General features: G+C 36.9%; 2 protein-coding genes across 3 annotated transcripts; both read right to left on the minus strand.

Annotated features, from left to right (window-relative positions):
* Positions 1-1,361: 1,361 nt before the first annotated feature.
* pef1 (penta-EF-hand domain containing 1) lies at positions 1,362-7,222 on the minus strand. The gene is made up of 5 exons (XM_087787566.1): positions 7,127-7,222; positions 5,884-6,115; positions 3,334-3,489; positions 2,959-3,102; positions 1,362-1,975 (listed from the first exon to the last, which is right to left on the minus strand). The coding sequence occupies exons 1-5, from the start codon at positions 7,145-7,147 to the stop codon at positions 1,746-1,748; spliced, it is 783 nt and encodes a 260-aa protein (XP_087643692.1). The 5' UTR covers positions 7,148-7,222; the 3' UTR covers positions 1,362-1,745.
* Positions 7,223-9,598: 2,376 nt separating this feature from the next.
* On the minus strand, positions 9,599-20,535 carry gjb9b (gap junction protein beta 9b). Of its 2 annotated transcripts, none has more exons than XM_087787564.1 (3): positions 20,333-20,535; positions 11,956-12,399; positions 9,599-10,671 (listed from the first exon to the last, which is right to left on the minus strand). In XM_087787564.1, exons 2-3 carry the CDS (start codon positions 12,343-12,345, stop codon positions 10,243-10,245), a joined length of 819 nt encoding a protein of 272 aa, XP_087643690.1. In that variant the 5' UTR covers positions 12,346-12,399; positions 20,333-20,535; the 3' UTR covers positions 9,599-10,242. The 2 variants fall into 2 exon arrangements, with proteins under 2 accessions (XP_087643690.1, XP_087643691.1); XM_087787565.1 differs by lacking the exon at positions 20,333-20,535 and adding an exon at positions 15,125-15,143.
* Between the last annotated feature and the right edge of the window lie 911 nt (positions 20,536-21,446).

Below are 21,446 nucleotides of genomic sequence, written 5' to 3' on the forward strand. Positions count from 1 at the left end.
GGTGAATTGGCAAGTTTTTTTTTCTTTGCAAGGCCGTCTATGATTTATGACAGCGACGCTGGAGAAGGAAGAAAAGTTTCCTTTAAAAGCATCCAGAGAAATTGGAGTGGAACAAAGTGTTGACCAGCTCTTCTTTGTGTGGAGAAATGCTGCAGTGCTTTATTGTTTATTGTTTACTTTAGCTGATGATGAAGCTACATTTTTAAGGTTTGCTTTACACTTGTTTTACCGAGGCAGACCGATTTGTCTTAATGTATCTTCTGCATTTCTGTGAGCTTCCATTGGTTCAGTGCTGTCAGAGATATGGTTAAATTAAAACTGCTGTAAGAGCTTTTAATCTGAAAAGGCTGTAGTTAATAATGATTCAATCTGTAGCCCAGATTTTTTGTCCCATTCTCAAAATACAGATTTTACATACAAGGTTTTAATAAAGAGTCACTTTTCTGAACTGCTGTCTGTGTATTGCTCAAAGGGGGTTGAGGTCCATCCAATGGTTGGCAACCAGCACAGCAATCCCCAGAAACTATCAGTTGTTGCCAGACTTTGGTTACACAACACACACTGACCTTTCCAAAGTTACAGTTGACTCAGTTATGAGTTGACTGATGAGTTTTGACGACACCGATCCTGCTTTAAGGCCATTAGATGGAACACTCTACTCTAGGAGCCAGACAAGGGCAACATGCTGCCCTTTGGTCTGTATTTATGTGGCCGTCATTAGGTTAAAGATCATGTTGAAACCATCAACTTCGTTACACATTACTCTCTAAATGAGTGTAAGGTTTTTGTTTTATGACTTTGGTCGCTCCACTATTTTTATTCTTATATTTAGGGTCAAAGTGCAACTAATATGAAAACCCAACTCTCCTGACTCACTCACATGTTTTAAATGTTAACGTCTTCCTCTCCAAGGTGCAGTAAGTCTCTCATCATGACCATGTTTTGAACTTATTACTTTATAAAGTTTCCCCCCCGCCGTCTGAAATCTCAGCAAACGAGAGGTTACAAGAGCAGAGTCCACATGACGCTCTGCTTTCTTTATAAAACGAGTCCCTTGGAGGTGGAGACTTCCTGGATCGATGACGCTGTGTGACAAACCTTGATTCTTGACCAACCACAGAGTGGGCGTGGTTACATAAAAAAGGCTTTTCAGTTTAATTTAAGAGCTGTTCAAATTAACTGATTATAGAGCAGAGGGCCAACTCTTGGGCCCTCAAAATAAGGATACTGCTTCCTGAATCCTCATCAGTCCATCACCAGCTTCAGCTGCTGATGCTGGAAGCTCACCTTACATTTCTAGTGTTGAAGGGTCAACTTCCTGTGCAGTAACTTCACCTCACAATTGACACAAAAACTGAAAATAACGAATGCAACATCATTTATGTATTAAGGCATACACACCAGCGTCGCATCAGTCAACTGCCCACACAAAATAACTACACTTCTCCTCCCCTCATGAGGTTAATCTTGTGCGATTTTTTTTCCCCAAATACAGATGTTTATTTTCAATCATACTCTTTCAATGAAAGCCTATTCTAGAGAATTATAAAAATACAATTTCCTTTGGATTCTACTTTTTCTAAACAAAAGGTACTGAATGCAATTCTTGTAATACTGTCACGAATCAACTTTAATTTACCAAACATTAATCTTTAAGCAGAGACTGGCCTGTAATACTAAACTATTGATACAGGTACTATGGCACACACTGGAATGACGATTTTAGTATCCAGACTGGTGCAGCCTCACATCAGCCTATAGACGGCGCCGCAAAGGAAGTCCTCATAGTTGAGACGAACGTTGCCAGACATGGAGGTGTCCTTCTCTCTGAAGGCCTGGGTCATGCTCTGGAGTTGGGTGCACACCTGGATGAAGCGGTCCAGTTGGATCCCGGGTCGTGCCCCGGGAACACTGAAGCGTCGCACCAACGCCTCGGAGAACTGGGGACTGAGATTGTAGCCCATCTGTGCCAGAACTGAAAGGAGGACGAAGGGGGGGAAAAAATAAAGTTTGGACAGATTCTAGAGGTTCATTGGTGCATTAATGAGTGAAGCCTGAAGGCCATATGAAGTGGAAATAATTCACAACCGTTATCTTCTTTTGCTCATCTTTAACAGTCACATGAATATCTAGGAGGTACTGAAGACAATTGGACGATACATTCTGCCTGAGTGGGTGACATGGGGTTGAGATCCAGTTATTGAAAAGGGTATGAGAGAGACAGAGAGGGGTGTGAGATTCTGTTGTATGGATTATTATCGCACTCAAAAGTGTTATAATTTGAAAGAAAGAGCAGATTATTATTCAATAAGAGATCAATGGGGCCTTTTAACTCCAAAGGAAAATAAAAAGTAAAAACTCAAAAAGGATTTTTTATCAACACCACTACAGAAGTCTTGACTTGAGAAGAGGCTTTAGCTACAACTGTAAGGAATTTAAATGCAAGGATGTTAATTCCCCTTTTTTCTCCTGTTATAAACATCCATAAATCATTTGATCCTTTTATATTCACATTTGAACCAGTACAACGAAGAGTAAACTTTTGGTTACATTCCTTACTGGGGATCAGCTTAAAATATTTAGGCACTTTCAACAATACAATTTTTATGGACAAACATGATCTGAAGAGATTGTTACTCGCGTGTCATTTGTGGATAAAGACCTTAATAAAAAAAACGAACAACAGATAGAGTTCATTCAAATAGATAAATTATTAACACTTGGTTTTATTATGTTATTAAACTGGGGATTTTATCAGAGGTTACACATATAAAGCAATGGTAAATAGTGTCTACTACAGCCCTGGGCCCTCAGGAGGTTAAATATAATAATAATAATAATAATAAATGCAAGGTAAAGATGAGTTGAGCAGGGACAAGACAAGAGCTGTGTCTTAAAGACAAGACTGACCCAGTTCAAGAGTGCAGCATGTTCAGACTGACTGGTGTTCCAACCAACCTTGGTGCAGTTCGGCGCCGCTGATCGATCCTGATCGGTCTCTGTCGGACTGCTGAAACAAAGTCCTCCACCTCTGCAAGAATTCCCACAGGGCCGAGAAGCCAAACATGTCGATGCGTCCCGTCCTGGTCTTGTCAAACATGTCTAGCGGGAAAACAATGTTCATTAATTAAGACACCGATGGTTGAAGTCAACAAACACAATCAGTTGTTTGCACTGAGATCCACGAGCAGAGTCACACATTTCTCATCATCAATTATCGCTTAAGATGCAACGCGAGTTCTTGTTATCCACTCAAGGATTCCGCCTTCGTGCAGCCTTGAGCCTTCTGACTACAAACGCCGGAGCATTTATCCACATCAACACTGCACTCACTGATCATCATGAGGCACGTCTCGTCTTGGAAGGAGGACCAGTTGAGGTTGACAAGCGCTTGTTTCAGCTCCTTCTGGTTGATGAAGCCGCTCCGGTCCGTGTCGACAGCTTGGAACCACTGATACGCCTCGGGGTTCACACCAGGGGGCATGTTTCCTGCCAAGTGATTAAAGAGCAGGGGGATTCAGGTGGACTTTGAAGAGGTTCGCTGGTACTTAATCCTTTTCAAAGAAGTGACTTTCGCTTTTGGTTTCTTTCTGATGTATTTAAAAATTAAAATTAAACTAAGCTTTCTTACCTGGAAGTTGCAAACAAAATTTTCAAATAAAATAAAACTCAATGTTGGACTTCTTGTCCAGTTAAAAACTTGGAAAAGCAATATTGTATCATGAATCGCACACTTATTCTCACAGATAAAAAAAGCCTGTCAAGTTTAATCCAAATGTATTGGTCAAGTCAACAAGAAACAAACAGCTTTTTTCAAACCGATAAATATATTGAATTAACATCACTTTACTTTCTTTCTGTATTTTTCGTAGCTTTTTTAAGAGAATAAAATGTCTTTATCGAGATTATTTGTAGTTTTTTCAATATATGTCCAAATATTAAAAAAAATGGTTAGCAAGATTAGTCATCTTTCCTTTCAGAAACGAAATCCATTTCGGTTTTTGGAAAGTCAAAAATATCACTAACATCTGAAATCATGGATGATAAAGAGTGAAAATGTGATCATAGGTATCAGAACATTTCTTTTTATCCATAAGGATTCCTTACAACTTATCATAAGATTTCAGATGATTTAAAATCCAGTGACAACTCTACGTATTTTCTGTATTTCCCGGTCTTTTGCACAGATATTTGCAAAATAAAACACTAGAGAACGCAACATGGAAATGAGGTGAAATCCCATCAGAGCTCAGCTATTAATCCTGTCTCGCAGCTTCTGAGACCTAAAGAAAATATTTTCAATATGTAATATGACGGAAGAAAGAAGCCTGAAGTTTCATGGAAAATGACTTCCCTCGTGATCATTCATTTATCAAGAGATGAAAAAGCGTGCTTCAACTTTGAGACAAGTCTGTCAAGTCTATAATGCATAAACTGGATCACAGAGAAATGAAGAGTCAGTGGCTAAGTACGTTGGCTGGGGTCGAGGAAACTTGAAGGAATTGAAGTGAAAAATAGACCATCATCGTATATTATTTATACAGTCAAATAAAATCCAATAACATTGCTGACATATACGAGAAGGATGTGATAGATTGGTTTGTGTGGAACATTCTCTGTAAGGCTTATTCAATAAGAGATCGCAATTCCAATGGGGCCTTTTAACTCCAAAGAAAAAAAAAAGAAAAAGCTCAAAAAGGATTTTTTATCAACACCACCACAGAAGTCTTGACTTGAGAAGAGGCTATAGCTACAACTGTAAGGGATTTAAATGCAAGGATGTTAATTCCCCTTTTTTCTCCTGTTATAAACATCCATAAATCATTTGAACCAGTACAACGAGGAGTAAACTTTTGGTTACATTCCTTACTGGTGATCAGCTTAAAATATTTATGCATTTTCAACAATACAATTTTTATGGACAAACATGATCTGAGGAAATTGTTACTTGTCATTTATGGAAAAAAAACCTTAATTAGACCTTAATTAAAAAACATACAACAGATAGAGTTCATTCAAATACAGTAGATAAATTATTAACACTTTATAGCATGCTATTTGGTTTTATTATGTTGTTTCACTGGTGACAGTTTAATTTCAGATTTATTTCAATTAATCATTACTAGTCTCAAAATATGACTATAGGATTTTTGTTAAAGGATTTGTGTTAGTTTTGTAAGTCATTTTGACCCAAAGTTAATATAAATATAATATTCATAATACAATAAATATAACATAACTATATAATATAAATTAAATCTTTTTTTTTAAAGGTTGAATAAAATAAAATAATAACATTGGCATATTCAACTTGATTTTATATTTTTTCATTCCTTTATTTTGGCCCCTTAAATAATGTTTGTCGTTTTAATCTAATTAAATTAGTCTAGTCATTGACTAGAGTTGGTGGAGGATATAAATAATAAATGAATCCAAACATACATATGTAGATAGATAGATATTTTTTAATTATATATATGAATTATCATGTTATGTCTGAGACGACCACTTTTGAAGTAAAATGATGGACAAAAGCCCACGAAAGAGAAGCCAAAATGTGATTTGAAAGGGACGAATGACACTTGAGGCAAGACACTGATGAACCACATGTTTTCACTGTCATTAAGTTGCTTTGCCGCCACCGAAAATGACGCAATCACGCACTAATATACTTCATTCATCTCTGACTTTGTGTAGCCCACACTCACTATTACAGCAATCATTACTCCCGCTGTGTTCTCCTGCTGAGGGGCACAAACCGAGCTCTGTCACTACACGAGCGAGAGTCATGTTCCATCCATCACCGCATCAGTGAGTAATGGAGGAAAAGCGCAGACGGACAATGAGAAAGTGAAACAGGAATGACCGTGTTTTGTAACATACCAGCAGGAGCGTGATGACCATACGGTGCTCCATGTGGCTGTGCGCCGTAACCCCCGTAGTGTCCCCCGGGTGGGGCTCCGTACTGCCCACCATGTGGCTGTGCTCCGTAACCTCCATAGTGTGCCCCTGGATGACCTGCTGGTCCTCCGTATGGAGCCGATGGAGGAGGCTGGTAAGGACCCCCACCACCCATGTGAGGAGCACCTGGAGGTGCATGTCTTCCCGGATATCCCTAAACAGAAGACACGTTTTAAAATTAAGAATAAACCACAGCCTGGAAAAGCGATAAACAAGGAGAACTTGTGCGAGGGCAGACCTGGGTCTGGGGGGCACACGTAGCGATAGTATGAGGTCAAAATAATAAAAATATAGTTATATAGTTCAACTCTACTTATAACTTATTAAAGGTATTTGTTTGAAGACATTTTTTCTCCTCTTTTTTTCTTTCAGTGAGTATTATATATATATATATATATATGATTTTATATTCTAGTGCTTTATATTATTTCATGGCATATTAACATAGTTTTTTGTGTGACTGATTTTTTTTTTAATAACAAACTTTATGAAACATGCAATGTTTTCTCTTGAGAATCATTAAAGAAAATACCTTTTTTTTAATTGAATTATATACAATCAAATTAAGAGTAAAGAATATGTTTGAATATCTCTTTTATTTATTTTAAGTTTCCCCATCATATTACATTCTCTGTCCTTTTCTTATTTTGGATTTACAGTGCTTAAGTACAAAGTCAATGTTACATTACCTTAAACTTTACTATGATGGAATTTGAATTAAGTTTGTTTATACATTCATCTAAGGGAGATATTAATTTACTTTTCAATTTTTTATCATAAAAAACACACAAACAAATGACAATAATAAGGAATTTCCGACGAAGTCAAAAGAAAAAAAAAGCCATTACGTCTCTATCCTTTGTGAACTGCTTGTATGTCTTCATGAAACAAACAAATACAACTGGCTCAACAATGCACCCTAACAGTAAATAATAAACATAAAACTGTAGTATTCGTCATGTTGACTTTATCAGTAACACGACAAACAAAGCGTATGGATTTCTCAACAAATGGCGACAAATCAGCTCAAAGATAACGACGTTTTAATCCTCAAAACAAAACGTTTACGTTTACAAACGTTTATTCACAGCTAGCGTGACTTTAACGTGGCGAACAGTGACAAAACAGCAGTAAATGATCGTAAAAATATTAAAATAAAAGGTACCTGGCCGTGGTAGAAACTCATGTTTGATACTTTTACTTTTACTTCCTACAACGAGACAAGACGAAGGCGGAACCCGGTGGCAACATGTCCTGCGTTATGATTGGCTCACGGGCACGCCAATCCAAGTCGCTTCCGCATTCCATTCAGTCCATTGGAGCGGGGACGATGACGTACTTTGTGGAAAACGTGAATCACAGAAGTTGGTTTCTCTGGGAGTTTACCAAAAACCTTCACAGAATAAAGGCATTAAAAAGTCAACTTTATGCTATTAAAATAACATATATAGCTAAAGAAAAATACATGAATCCTTATTATACATATGAATGATAATAAACAGCACATTTTTAATCAAACATCTCTTCTATTTCATTAAAAGCTTGTTGTTGGAAAATGTGTGCAAAATATATTCACAGTTTTACAGCTTTTTCTATATCTAATGTATATTATTATTTAGTAATGGTAATAGGTTCCATTAACTTGTTTTTATTTATTTGTTTCCCTCTCGTTTTCTTTAATTTTATTTATTTATTCAGACCTTTTTCCATTGACTTTATGCAGAATGCAAAGTAAAAAAAATGATATATAATACAAAGGAAAGCAGAGATCCCGTTAAAGTAAAACAACCCCCCCTTCCCCCTCAAAAAACTCTCCATAATAGGTTCCAGAATATATCAAATTAAAACATGGAAATATTGCGTTTAGCAAAAAGAAACATAAATATATGGCTATACAGGCATACATATACACACACACACACACACACACACACACACACACACACACACACACACACACACACACACACACACACACACACACACACACACACACACACACACACACACACACACACACACACACACACACACACACACACATATCCATCACACACACATATACATACTAACGAATATTTATATATACTGGCCTTAGTGCACAAAACAGTGGAACAAAACAAATTGTCCGCACACTGGTCCAAATATAAACTGAGTTCCCTTAATTAAAACAACAAGAGGATTGGACATTTTATCAAACTTCGTAGATTGACCACGAATAGACAACCTTTCTTCAACTGGGAGGTAGATTAGACTTCCATTTTAGTAAAAAATAGTCTTCATGCAATAAGGGTGTCAAAAGCAAAACCATCGCAGGGAGTGTTGGCACTTTGACTCCAAAAATAGCTGTGAGCGGATTTGGCGGGAGTGTTATACCTGCAATTGTCCATGAAGTGGAGAAGATTTCTTGACAATAATTAGACATCTGTGGGCATTTCCAGCACACATCATGATGACAACATAGCATTTGTTGAAAATAGTCACAAGAGGGAGACATATTATTAAATATCCTTATGTAGAATGAACACGATGAGTCATTCTTTCAATTGAATAAAACATGTTGAGCGCAAACAAAAGTTATATGCACTTTATATTAAACTTTCTCTCATACATTTTCACAGAGAAGCAACACTGGCAAACTACAAATTGGCCACAACCCAAATATTCACAGTCATGAAACGAGCAGACATGGAAGCGCTGAGCAGTAGGTGGTTCAAACTATAGACGAGCGACTTTATTGTTTTTGTCTTTTTCATCTTGCTGTACGTTTGGGTTTTATGGCAGAGAAATGAGAAGCATAAAGCAGCAGCCTGTGGTGTGTGGCATCGCTTCTTTTAAAAACATTCAAGATGGGAATCGTTTGATCTTGTCCGTCCAAAGTATTGTAATAAAACAATAGAAAATCTTGACTAAACCCTGATACAGCATCGCAATACGGTCGTATTTACTGGCTTCCATAGATACATACGCGGTGGTGGAGGTCATTCTTGACCCAGAAGCAACACAAGGGATACCTCAAACACATTTGATTCTGGGGCCTTCGGCTCCCCTTGACCCGGAGAACACAAGGGATACCTCAAACGCATTTGATACCGGGGCCTTTGGCTCCCTTTGACCCTTAGAACACAAGGGATACCTCAAACACATTTGATTTCCGGGGCCTTCGGTTCCCCTTGACCCCGAGAACACAAGGGATGCCTCAAACACATTTGATACCGGGGCCTTCGGTTCCCCTTGACCCTGAGAACACAAGGGATGCATCAAACACATTTGATACCGGAGCCTTCGGCTCCCTTTGACCCTGAGAACACAAGGGATACCTCAAACACATTTGATTCCGGGGCCTTCGGCTCCCCTTGACCCGGAGAACACAAGGGATACCTCAAACACATTTGAATCCGGGGCATTCGGATCCCCTTGACCCTGAGAACACAAGGGATACCTTAAACACATTTGTTTTCGGGCCTTCGGGTCACCTTCACCCTGAAAACACAAAGGTTAAACAAACATTAATGTGATATAAAAGCACTTAATTTGTAGCTGGGGTGAATCCGTATTGAAAAATTAATATATAAAAATCTGATAGTATTTAATATAAACTTTGGTCAGTCAATAAATGAGTCTTAGTAAAATAAAATGCTTTATTGGTCAACATATAAATAACAACAATGAATAGAAAACACCTAATTTAAAAAAAATATACAGTCAATTAAATTTTATTTAAACTTGTTTAGTGGAAAAGTGCTCCATGTGCGTTATAATTTTGATTCATTTTGGAGTCTAATAAAAACAGTTGTTTTATTACAAAGAGGCCAGACTTAGATGGAATTTTACGCATCCATGTTTATGGATGTGTGGAATTATTGTGGTGTGCTCATGAAGTGGTGTCTTATCATGAGAGTCCAGTAGGTGGCGCCCTCAGTTTAATAAGGATGTCAATAAAATAGCTTTTAGAAGCATTAGTTTATAGAGGGGAGAGCGCCATCTAGTGGGCTCCTGAAAATAAGTACACTGCTTCATGAAGCTTCGTCAGACCATCACTAGTTTACAGAGAAGGGGATAAAGAAATGGTGAAGAACTTACTTTGGCAACACCTGATATGAATTACATAACAATTATCTGTGACGAAAAGCATGATCCTGGTCACATGAATGAATCCTGACACCTGGCAAACAGATGTTTGGTGAGTTTTGCAGTATAATAGAAGCTCAATCCCTTTGCCGCAGAAGTTTGTTTGCAGAAGCTCATTGCTTTGTCTGACCAGAGTCATTTATCCAGGTTTTATTTTTTCTTTATGGGCACCTCCTCTAGTTTCATGTTCTTCAGGTCTTGAACCGAGGCAGTCGGATCCACCCGGATGGAGGCTTTGGACATGAACTCGGACCTGGGCGCAGCCAGGGGAGCCATCTCGTGTCTCTCGGCAAACATCCTCCTCTCCTCCTCTTTCTTCTTGCGGATGAGCTTCTGGATTCGTTTGCAGATGAGGTAGATCATCTCGATGATGCACATGAGTATGCAGACGGCGGACGAGACCACCATGAAGAGGCAGAAGATCTTTTTCTCGGTGGGACGTGAGATGTAACAGTCGACGATGTTGGGACAGGGCTCCAGGGAGCACTTGGACAGACGGGGCATGTCGTAACCTTCATAGACGAGGTACAGGATGTAGAGGAAACCTGCGTCGAAGCCCGCCTTGAAAATGAGACTCACCTGAAAAAAAAAAGACACTTTCACAAAACGTTCACAAAATTGAGACAATTAACCGTGTTTCTTTTTCTGAAATCTTCCCCTTAAATCCAATTGACTGATGAATGGTAACTCATAAAGTAAATGTTCCTTTAAAAACTCTGAAATTGAAATATCACTCTGAAGAGAAAAAAAAAGCACTAATAATATATTTTAGATCTTCTTAAATCTTCATGAAATATTCCTGTTTGTAGAAAAAGTCCTTATCTCCGGAAAAATTAAAAAATATAACTTTAATTTAATTTAATTTCATTGAAACAATCAATTTTTCACATTGAAGAAAGTTCTTGAAGTTGCTACATGTGGTTACAAACCCCTGCTCTTATAACCTATGGAGCTGCGGAAAGATGCAACTCCTCAGAACTCCAGGATAGCCACTGAGTTAGAAGACACTTTTAAAAAATGCTCCCGAAGTTCAATTTATTATCTTTTATATATTATACTATCGTATGAAATTGCAGAAATATTCATCCATTGATTCTGAGGATACAGTATTACTGGGTGTAGCTATAGAGGCTAAGGCAATGTTTCAATGTGCGACGCTTATCTTCCTGTTTAATAAAGCACATTATGTAACATTTAAACGTTTTTTTTCCTTTGAATTTTTTTCTTTAATCGTATGAAGAGTTATGACTTGTCTAATAGATCTCTAGCTATAATTCTAACAAGGCTCCTCCTTCGTAACATTTCTTTTCTTATGAACTACTGAGAGAAAGTTGTTATTAAATGAGAAACAACACCATTTATTTGTTTTTGTAAACAAATGTATATGCAGAACAAACAGCCAAACAAAGAAGCAGTTGCACAATTCTAATACAAGAGGGAGCCAGAAACAGTATTTTAATACTAAGATTGGGGCTTTAAAAGCGCTATCTTTCATGTTCAACTTAGCCAACTTATGTTTGAAATGTTGATCCTTGCATGATATGCAAGTATATATGGATGGATGGATGGATGGATGGATGGATGGATGGATGGATGGATGGATGGATGGATGGATGGATGGATGGATGGATGGATGGATGGATGGATGGAAGGATGGATGGATGGATGGATGGATGGATGGATGGATGGATGGATGGATGGATGGATGGATGGATGGATGGATGGATGGATGGATGGATAGATAGTTGTATAGAGCCTCTTTGACTATTGTTGTTTTCCATTAAATCTCATACTTTCCAATTTGATTTAATAATATAACATTGAAGAACATTTTAGATTTCAAAGGTAGAAAGAGTTTCTTACCAGATAGGTCCACCACAGCCCTCCACGTTTCTTTCCGGGGTTAGCGTACAGATGTTTGCCCTTATGGGAGTGTTCATACTGACTGTCCTTCTTCTCCCTGTACTTGACATGTCCAACCACCATCAGCGAAGGACACGTGACGAAGATGAGCTGCAGGGCCCACAGACGAATGTGGGAGATGGGGAAGATGTGATCGTAGCACACGTTGAGGCAGCCCGGCTGGGCCGTGTTGCAAACAAAGTCTTTGCTCTCGTCGCCCCAGACGCGCTGAGCCGCCACCACGAACACCATCACACGGAAGACGAAGACCATGGAGAGCCAGACGCGGCCGAACACCGTCGAGTACTTGTTGACCCCGCTGAGGAGGGCCTCGAGCGCACCCCAATTCATGTTGGTTCACCGAGAGGTCCAAGTGGATTGATGATGCTGCCGGAGGGATTGAGTCTGGACAAGAGACGGAATATAAAGTAAGTAAGTAATTATTATTTGAAATACATCTTTCTTAGACCCGGTTCACAAAGCATAAAAACATACTTGTCATTGTCATACATACTGTGAAAGAAGATATGGGTTGCTAACAAGTGTTTGGGCAAGATATCGTGTTATTATTTATTTGTATTATTTAATCATGAAGCTACTAATGCCGACATTTATTTTATCGCACATTAACTTATGGGGCTTGTATGCATATGGTAGCCCAGAATTACAATTTTCAATTGGTTGTTGATGCTTGCAATTCAACGTCAGCCAACATTGTTTACATTTGGGAATCGACCGGGAAAATTGGTTAAAAGATTCTGTTGTTACCTCATGAATTGCCTCTTTTTGATTTGAGAATAGTCACTTAGGATTTTGGTGGTAGAAAAACAACAGCATGTTTGCCCTGGCACTGGCAATGTGTTTTAATTTATTATAATCGCAAATATAATTATGAATTGTTTTAAAGTTGAGATTTATAACTCAATATGTGTTACTGATAAGTGATGACACTATATGTTTTGATAGCGGACGTTATTGCAGTTTCTGTTGAGAGATTTTATCGATGCCAAGTTCCCTAGTTATTTTTTTTTAGTGCTTTAAATTAGGAAGCCCAACATGCTGAACACACTCATTGATACCAATATTATAGCTCTTTCTAGTCATCTAGACTGTTTTGTTCCTGCACCGTGTTCAATCATCATGCACTATTCAGTTTGTGGACTTCTCTGCGTGACTGTAACCAGCACATACTTTAAAATACAAGCATGTGCCATTCAAGCAATATTTTGATTTGTTTCTTCTTGCTCAAAGACAACTGACAAAACTTCTTTGAACCGAAAAAGGAATGAAACATTGAGAAAAGCACCTGTTTATTGTGCACTTGAAAAGAGAGATGTTTTGGCTAAAACACAAGCTTCACCACAACATCTTCAATAAAATATGCTACTACATAACATATTTTGAAGTGTTTTTGCAGAACATTTTAATTAAAAAATCTATATACGTAGTCTACTAGAGACCACAATAAAAACTATTGCCACAAAGACAAAATATATATTTAAAAATGATGATATTATATATAGATCATTTACATCTTGAATGTTGGAGCACATACTTTAATGGAAGAATACTCAGACCAAACAGAAACTTAGGAAGGAATTATAACCAAGAGAAAGTAAACATTTCAAGACGGTATCATGCTGTGTGTGATGTGTATTCGTGTAGATCAGACCTGGGCAAAAGTGAGGCGCGGCCCGCATGGAGTCAAAATAATTCTTTAAAATTGACAGTTTAGAAATTTTCTTGATGACTGTTTAACATTTGTATTACTAGATTAACAGTACACATCACATTTTTTATTTATTTTATTTGTCCTTTTTATGGCTCATATTTATAAAAATATTTCGAAAACGAGGTGCTATTATATACTATTTTATCTGTATTTTATTTTCAATTTTATTATTTATAAAATGAAATAATATACAATAAAATGACCACTAAAGCTTATTTAATTTGTGTCTTTTTATTCCATTTTTTGTCCGTCCTTTCCTATTGCTTGACGTTCTCTTATGAAAGTCACAGTAGATAATTGACTGTAGGTTATATTTTTGTTTATTTGTTTTTTTTTTGGACCACTTGGGCATTTTAGTGCTCAAAACCCTGTTAACCTGTCAAAAATGCTATTTAAGTTTGAGTCGAGTCTCTTTATAGTTTTTCTACTGAATTAGCTTTAGGTTATGCAAATTGCAAAGCATCAGGCTAATCACATTATTTATAGGATATGGATCTGCTGTCACATGTTTTAGGATGAGTACCGCCAGAACAACTCTAGACACAAGTGGATAAGAAACATTTTCTCCACTAGGTGGCGACATTTTCTTAGCGCTTGGGTACGAAGCCCAGCTATCTGGGAGAGAATCAAAGTCGAGTCAGCGTCTGGTAAATCAAAAGGTAAATGAATGGAATTTACCATCTTTCGAGTCTTGTCGACATGTGTTAATATGATCAGTTCTAAGTTTAGCTGGAGTCTCTCCATTCTTTGTAATGATTTTATCTACACTGATGACTGAGAAAGAATTTCTTATTATCAGAGTCCCCATCTAAATTCTGAGGTCAACAAAAGAGCATATTTGCCAGTTTGTGTAGAAGAAACACACTACATAACAAACTTTAAAAAAGATAGAAGTAATTCATAATATTATCACAATAACATTGCAGTTTCATGTGTAAAATATAATTTTGTCTAGTTGTTAACAGTAATATAAAATGAAATTTTTTTCATCAAATAACCATGTTTTCATTTACACATTTTCCGTCTATTACCACGAAGTTTGCCTTAATTATCGGCCGGCCTTCTCTGAAAAGATGGACTCTGAACTCTATTAGTCAGCCAGTTAGCGGCGCCTCTGAGCGGACAGATGCTGTCATCTCTGTAATCCCAAATGCTTGTGGCAGCCCGGCTGCTTCAAAGCAATCATACATGCGCGACTGCTAATCATGCCGCAACCGTGGGAGCTTTTTGAAAAAAAAAGGGATTTTCATCGTCACATCTCTATGTAAATAAAACTTGCCCGGCCATTTGTTGTTTTTATCAAAGCCGATGTTTTCTGACCTTTGATGTATATTTTTCCTTCGCTTAACGTTTCATCAGTAAGTAGCATTAAAAAGCTGCATTTGGTTACGGACTGACCTTTGGAGGCAGATCGCAGATGATGTGATTAAGCTGCCGTATCTGCAGACATCATACAGATATTTTATCATGCCTGCTTTCAAAACAACCAACGCTATCAACCACAATGCATTCTGCCCTTAGACTTTTGCTTACACATTTAAAATTCAAATTGTTTACTAACATTCATAAGCATGTATTATATTATTTAGTTATTTTAATGAAGTAATTGTATTAACTTTAAGGAGTTCACTTTTCATATTCAAGGCAGAAGAACCAACTAAATACAGTGTACAAAAATGAGTACACCCCTCACATTTCTGCAAATATTTAAGTATATGTTTTCATGGGACAACAATGACGGAAATGACACTCTGACACAATGGAAAGTAGTTTGTGTAAAGTTTATACAACAGTGTAAATGTATTGTTCCCTCAAAATAACTCAATACTAGCCATTTATGTCTAAACCACCGGCAACAAAAGCAAGTACACCCCTAAGAGAGATACACCATTTTCCCCTTGTGAGGCAAAGTCTTGAATATCCACAAGCTCCCTGATGTCGTCATGGAGGAGTGTCAAGAGCATTCCAGTGGCAACCTGTGAAGCTCTGGTAAACTCCATGCCCATGAGAGTTGATGTGGTTCTGGAAAGTAATGGTGGCCACACAAAATATTGACACTTTCACTAAGGGGTGGACTCACTTTTGTTCCCAGGGGTTTAGCTAATGCTTAATGGCTATATTTCGAGTTATTTACAAATAAATGTACACTTTTATATAAACAACACACAGACTACTTTTCATTGTGTCAAAGTGTCATTTCTTCAGTGCATTTGTAATTTTTTTTTACTGTCTAGCTGTAAAGAAGCTTCATGAAATAGTGTCTTATTTTCTAGACATCAGTAGGTGGCGCCCTTAGTTTTACAATTGCGTGACTTTTCAATAGAATATATATTTAAACAATAGATTATATAGAGTAGTGTGTTATCAAGGGGGCTCAGAAAATAATGAAGCTTTATCACCTGTGTGTATTATGTCACTATTGTTGAACGATTATATGAAAAAAACCCACAAAAGACACAAGAAAAGCCTCTTGCTCTTCAACACAACACCCTGTGATGTCCAATGATGTTGTTGCATCTTAATCAGAAAATCTCACATGCAAGTTGGGAATTTGGGGAATTCCATTAGCAATTGTGACCAAGTTATGACTCATCGTGAATTATTGTAAAGGTTTTTCAAACTCTGGAGACGGAACTCCATATTATTTAGCTTTTTTAATATTTATTTTTTATTTTTTTATGAAACCTCATCAATATTTTGCATCTTTAAACCGACAGCGCCACCTACTGATTTCTGACACTGAGGACACTGCTTTATTAAGTGTCATAAACTGATCCCAGATGAACAAACTGTATGTTCTTGGAGATATTTAGGTGCTTCTTAGATGGGTGTATTTAATCTTTCGTGGTGAACCAACGTTATATCTTAAAATCCTTTAGGGAAAGATCGTATGAACCCTGTCAGTAGGGATGGGCTGATGAAGCTTCATGAAGCCTTATTACATGTTGTGAGGATTCAATGGAAAAGATGTTCAAATCAAATGATCAGAGAGCCATCTAGTGGGCTCTGTAAATAAGGAAACCCGGATACATAGTTGTCATAAATTACTTTTTATTCACAAAGGTAAAGATAATTAAGGTTACTTTCACGATTTAAAAAATAAAAGCATTGTTTGAAATGTTGAATTATTTCATTATGAAAGAAGAAGAGACACAGTTGGAAGTAAGTCCAACTTTGAATATAAATATCTAACACTGAATTCTTACAGCATCATAATCAAACTGCATTTTGAAAAACATCAAATTTTAGGCACTGTCTTTATTTCCAATGCATAAATAAATCAAACAAAGAAAAATAAAAATATGTGTAAAAAATAAAGTAATAATCGGTAATAAATGAATGTGGTGTAAATCAGTATTTACATCTGGGCAACCATTATTCTTTTAATAGAAGATATAACTATATTTTCTACAGCATCTTAATCACACTCTGAATTTGGAAAAAACATACATTTGAACCACTGTTATTCTTTAACCGCATTAATACAATAGTAAATTCAGTGTAAAAAAATAAATGTAATAGATGATGATGTGTGAAATATTCAATGTAATTAAAATGTAATGTCAACATTTAATGTATATATATATAATATGTAATAAATGTCATGTAAAATAAAAATAAATCCAGTAAAATACAACAAGTAAAATGGTGTAAAAGAAGACAGTGTTAATATGAATATGAATGAATTCAACTGTTTTTACAGCATTAAAAACCATCAAATTTCAAATTTAAATGATTTCCTCACTATCTCTATTTATTTACTTCTTTTTTTTTTTTTTCAATGCATGAAAACATTTAGTGTAAATAAAAATCTGATTTTGATGCTTAAAAAAACAAGTATTAGAACTTCATATTCAAATCGGATGGCACACATTTACTTCCATGGATACATCAAGAAGTGCTTGGAAATTAAACCAAACACCTTTATTTATTAACCATTTGGGATGGGTGTTAACAAAATAATTGCTGTCATTAAGTCAATTACTTCTCAAGACAATGCTGTTCTTGATACATGAATATCTCATCATGAAAAATGACACCGCTGGAATTCCATTTAAACTTCTGTCTTCTAAAACGCGGATATGTCAGTCATTCAATTATCTGTTAACTATTTTAGACACACTTGGCTGTCAGGACTTGGGAAGTCTTCCATCCCAACTGACTATTTAATGACAGCACGTGGAAAAAAAAAGAGTTGCTGATTTAAAACTTGGAGATGCAAAGTCACTCTCGTTATTACCTACAGTTACCTCCACGTCTAAGTGGATTATCCTTCTGGTGGCATTCATTTTGGAAATTGTCTCAGCATGTGCCTCTGGGGGGCTGTCATTCTCCACTTTTACCTTGGGCAAGCACACACAGCTTGTTAAACTGTGATTAAAAATGCATGCACACAGCCCTTGATAAAAATCCACATTTGCATGTCGGTACAAATGCGCACCTCTTTTTTTCCCACACCAATCTAAGTTGCTCTATCATTTTCCCACGACTACACCCACTTAAATGTTCAGTCCAGATAAGAAGGAGAACCTCAGAAGCGACACTACGTCTTGTCACAGGAAAATGGCGAAGTGGCAGCACAATTCCTTTTCCGATTTGCAGTAGATTGCAACGCTGCCCTCTCCATCCCGCTCTTGGCAGCCTCTTTCCCTTTCATGAGACGATCGTTCCCTAAACCCGTTTCAACCATCATGTGTTATTGAATCACCTTTATGTCACCATATTAAAATAAATACATTGCTTCTGTTTTTGACAACTAATCTTCAGGTAAAAACTATTTTGTATTTAGTGTTAATACAACCATTAAATACATACACACATACATACTACCGACGCAACTACTACTACTAGCACCACTATCACTTATTAATAATAAGAAGTGTAAAGCTTCGTGAAACCTTTACTAATTTTTTAGAGCCAATTATACTGCTTCACAAAGATTTCTGAGCCCAGCAATAACTATTATTACTGATACCACTACTACTTATTCTAATACTACTACTGCAACTATTGCTACTGCTAATACTAGTAATAAGCCAATAGAGCTTCATGGCACAGTATAGGGCTTAACAAAGCTTCATCAGCCTAAAAAAATGACAGCTAAAACCAGTACTACTTCTACTAGTACTAATAACTACTACTAACAATACTGGATATGGGACAATGAAGCTTCATGAAACCTGTACTATTTTTTTTAGAGCCAAGTATACTGCTTCATTAAGCACCACAAAGCTTCCTCAGCCCATCACTATCCCTTACCACTACATCTATAACTAATTCTAGTATTACTAATCATATTACAATACTGTTGATGGGTCGATAGCACTTCATGTAACCTGTCCAATTTTTTTTCAGAACCAAGAATACTGCATCATGAAGCTTTATAAAGCTATACCACTACTACTAATAATTGTACTGGTGATGGGTCGACAGCACTTCATGAACCTGTCCTATTTATTTTTAGAGCCAAGAATACTGCATCATGAAGCTTTATAAAGCTATACCACTACTACTAATACTAATACTGCAACATCCACTATTACTACTACTAATACTAGTGATCGGTCGATGGATCTTGGCACAGATTATCACTTAATGATGCTTCATCAGCCCATTGATAACAATTAAAACCTCTACCAACAGTACTACTACTAGTAGTACTAATAATATTGGTTATTGGATGATGAAGCTTCATGAAACCTGTCATATTTTTTAAGCCAAGAATACTGCGTCATGATGCTTCATTAATCTTCACAACCAGCTACAACTACCTCCATGAATTAGCTTCATGAAGCTGTTCGTTATTTCTTTTTAGCTCAGTCCGTGGTGCCCTTAGTCTAACATTTAACTTTGGTTTCCGACCACACACCAAAAGCACACAAAGGTTGATTGAACCGAGCTCACAACAGGTTCAAAGCGTCACCCGGCTCTCAACCCTAAGCAGAAGCTGAACAAATAACAGGCTACATTAGTCGACTAAAACTAGAGTCTGGTTCTTAAATCTCATCTTTTATCATAAATAAATTGAAGTTTTATTTATTCTACCTAAAGTCCTCTTCAATTATTAATAATTAATTACCACCATATTTCCCTTTCAACACCAATTTCAAATCAGGTTTTATTATGTCCACGTTTCATTTTTATTTGCTGAGGTCTCCCTCACTGTTACCTGCTCTACTGGTAAAACTAGTAGGCACTTTGCCTTTGAGTCAACATTTCAGTTAAGAGGTGGGGTTGTTCTCATGTGTGGCACTCATCCACCAAACTACCTGTGTATCTTGTAATTTAAGTCCTTTTACTCAGATCCCCACATTCATCTCATTTCAAGGTCGCACCTGTCAATCACAGAAATAAAACAACCCGGCAACAGCATAATTTATTCTGCATTCAGTTATCAGTCTTTAGAGATCTCCGTTCTTTTGTTTGCCCTGAAGCTGAGCTTTTACCTTGATGTACCTTTCGTTGTAATACAGACAACTTAGGAAGATAAATGATATCCACTTAAATGACTCTTCTAAGACTTTCTCCCTTTGTGAGGCTTTTAGTTCTGGGATATTTTCATCTTAGTTCAACAGCGCTCTAAACAATGTAGGAAAAGCTCCTTACCTTGTGTAAAAAGAAGTGTAAATAAGGTCCCAGCTGTCAGCTGAACACTGGGTTATCGGAGGCGGTGGCTTTATTATGAGTGGCGGCTGGAAGAGTTTGGAAGGATGGGTGGAGCTGACTACTCGGTGGCAGTTTCAATCTCAACTTGTTTTGTGCAGGCAGCCTTATGGGTGTTTTGAAGGGAAGTCAAGGGAATTACCTTTACCATCGTCGGAGGAGCACACGAAGAACCGAGGTGGCATTAGGACAAATCAACAGTGACAGAAAGTGGGAATGGGAGAAAATAAACAGGTCGTTAACAATGTCACGACAAGGGTTTAAGAAAGTTAGTCAATATTTACATATATTTGAATCTGTGTCCTTAATAGAATAAGACTTTCACAAACACAAGTGTGAGTTTAGCTACGCAGATAATACAACAATACACAGATTGTGAATGTATTTGACTTACCACAAATGTATCTACTGTAGTTCCATTGATTAGCAAACAAATATTTGTTAAAAAAAAACAACTCTCGTTTAGGGGTAATTTTTCCAGCTATTCTAACATTTTCCTTTAATTGTATTTGCCCCATGCTGTTTTTTAGAGATTTACTTTTCCCTGAATATTAATACTTCTTTAATATTCTCAAACCTGGAAGCAAATCTCCTGGATGTTAAGTAGCTCCTCGTCTCTTGTCCTCTCAATGACCTGCCACGGAGAGACAGGAGTCACCACTCTATCAAAAAAAGACCTTGAAACCCTCATCCCTCTGAAAAGATACTACAAGTCATACACCATATTAATAAACAAAAGAGGAATTGTATAAACCTAGAATAAATTCCCCCTATTTTTTTTTTCAAGTAAATGCTTTACAATTAAGTACTACAGTGTTTAATTACTGTGAATTAGATTGATTCCATTAGATTAATTTCCAAGGCAAAGATAAGAAAAACTAACTGCCTTCTCTTGCTTTAATATACCCCATATACGGTCCAAGTCCATCTGATCCATTGAGAGGACTTTTAGACAGTAGGATGATGATAAAATAGTAGTCAATACAATGCAGTTACAGTGTTCAGTCAATAGGGGGTTAATAACCAATATTTTCCAACTACATTACTGGAGATTTAG

Source organism: Callionymus lyra, chromosome 3 (assembly GCF_982586985.1).
Source record: "Callionymus lyra chromosome 3, fCalLyr1.hap1.1, whole genome shotgun sequence".
In the NCBI taxonomy this organism is placed as follows: Eukaryota; Metazoa; Chordata; class Actinopteri; order Syngnathiformes; family Callionymidae; genus Callionymus; species Callionymus lyra.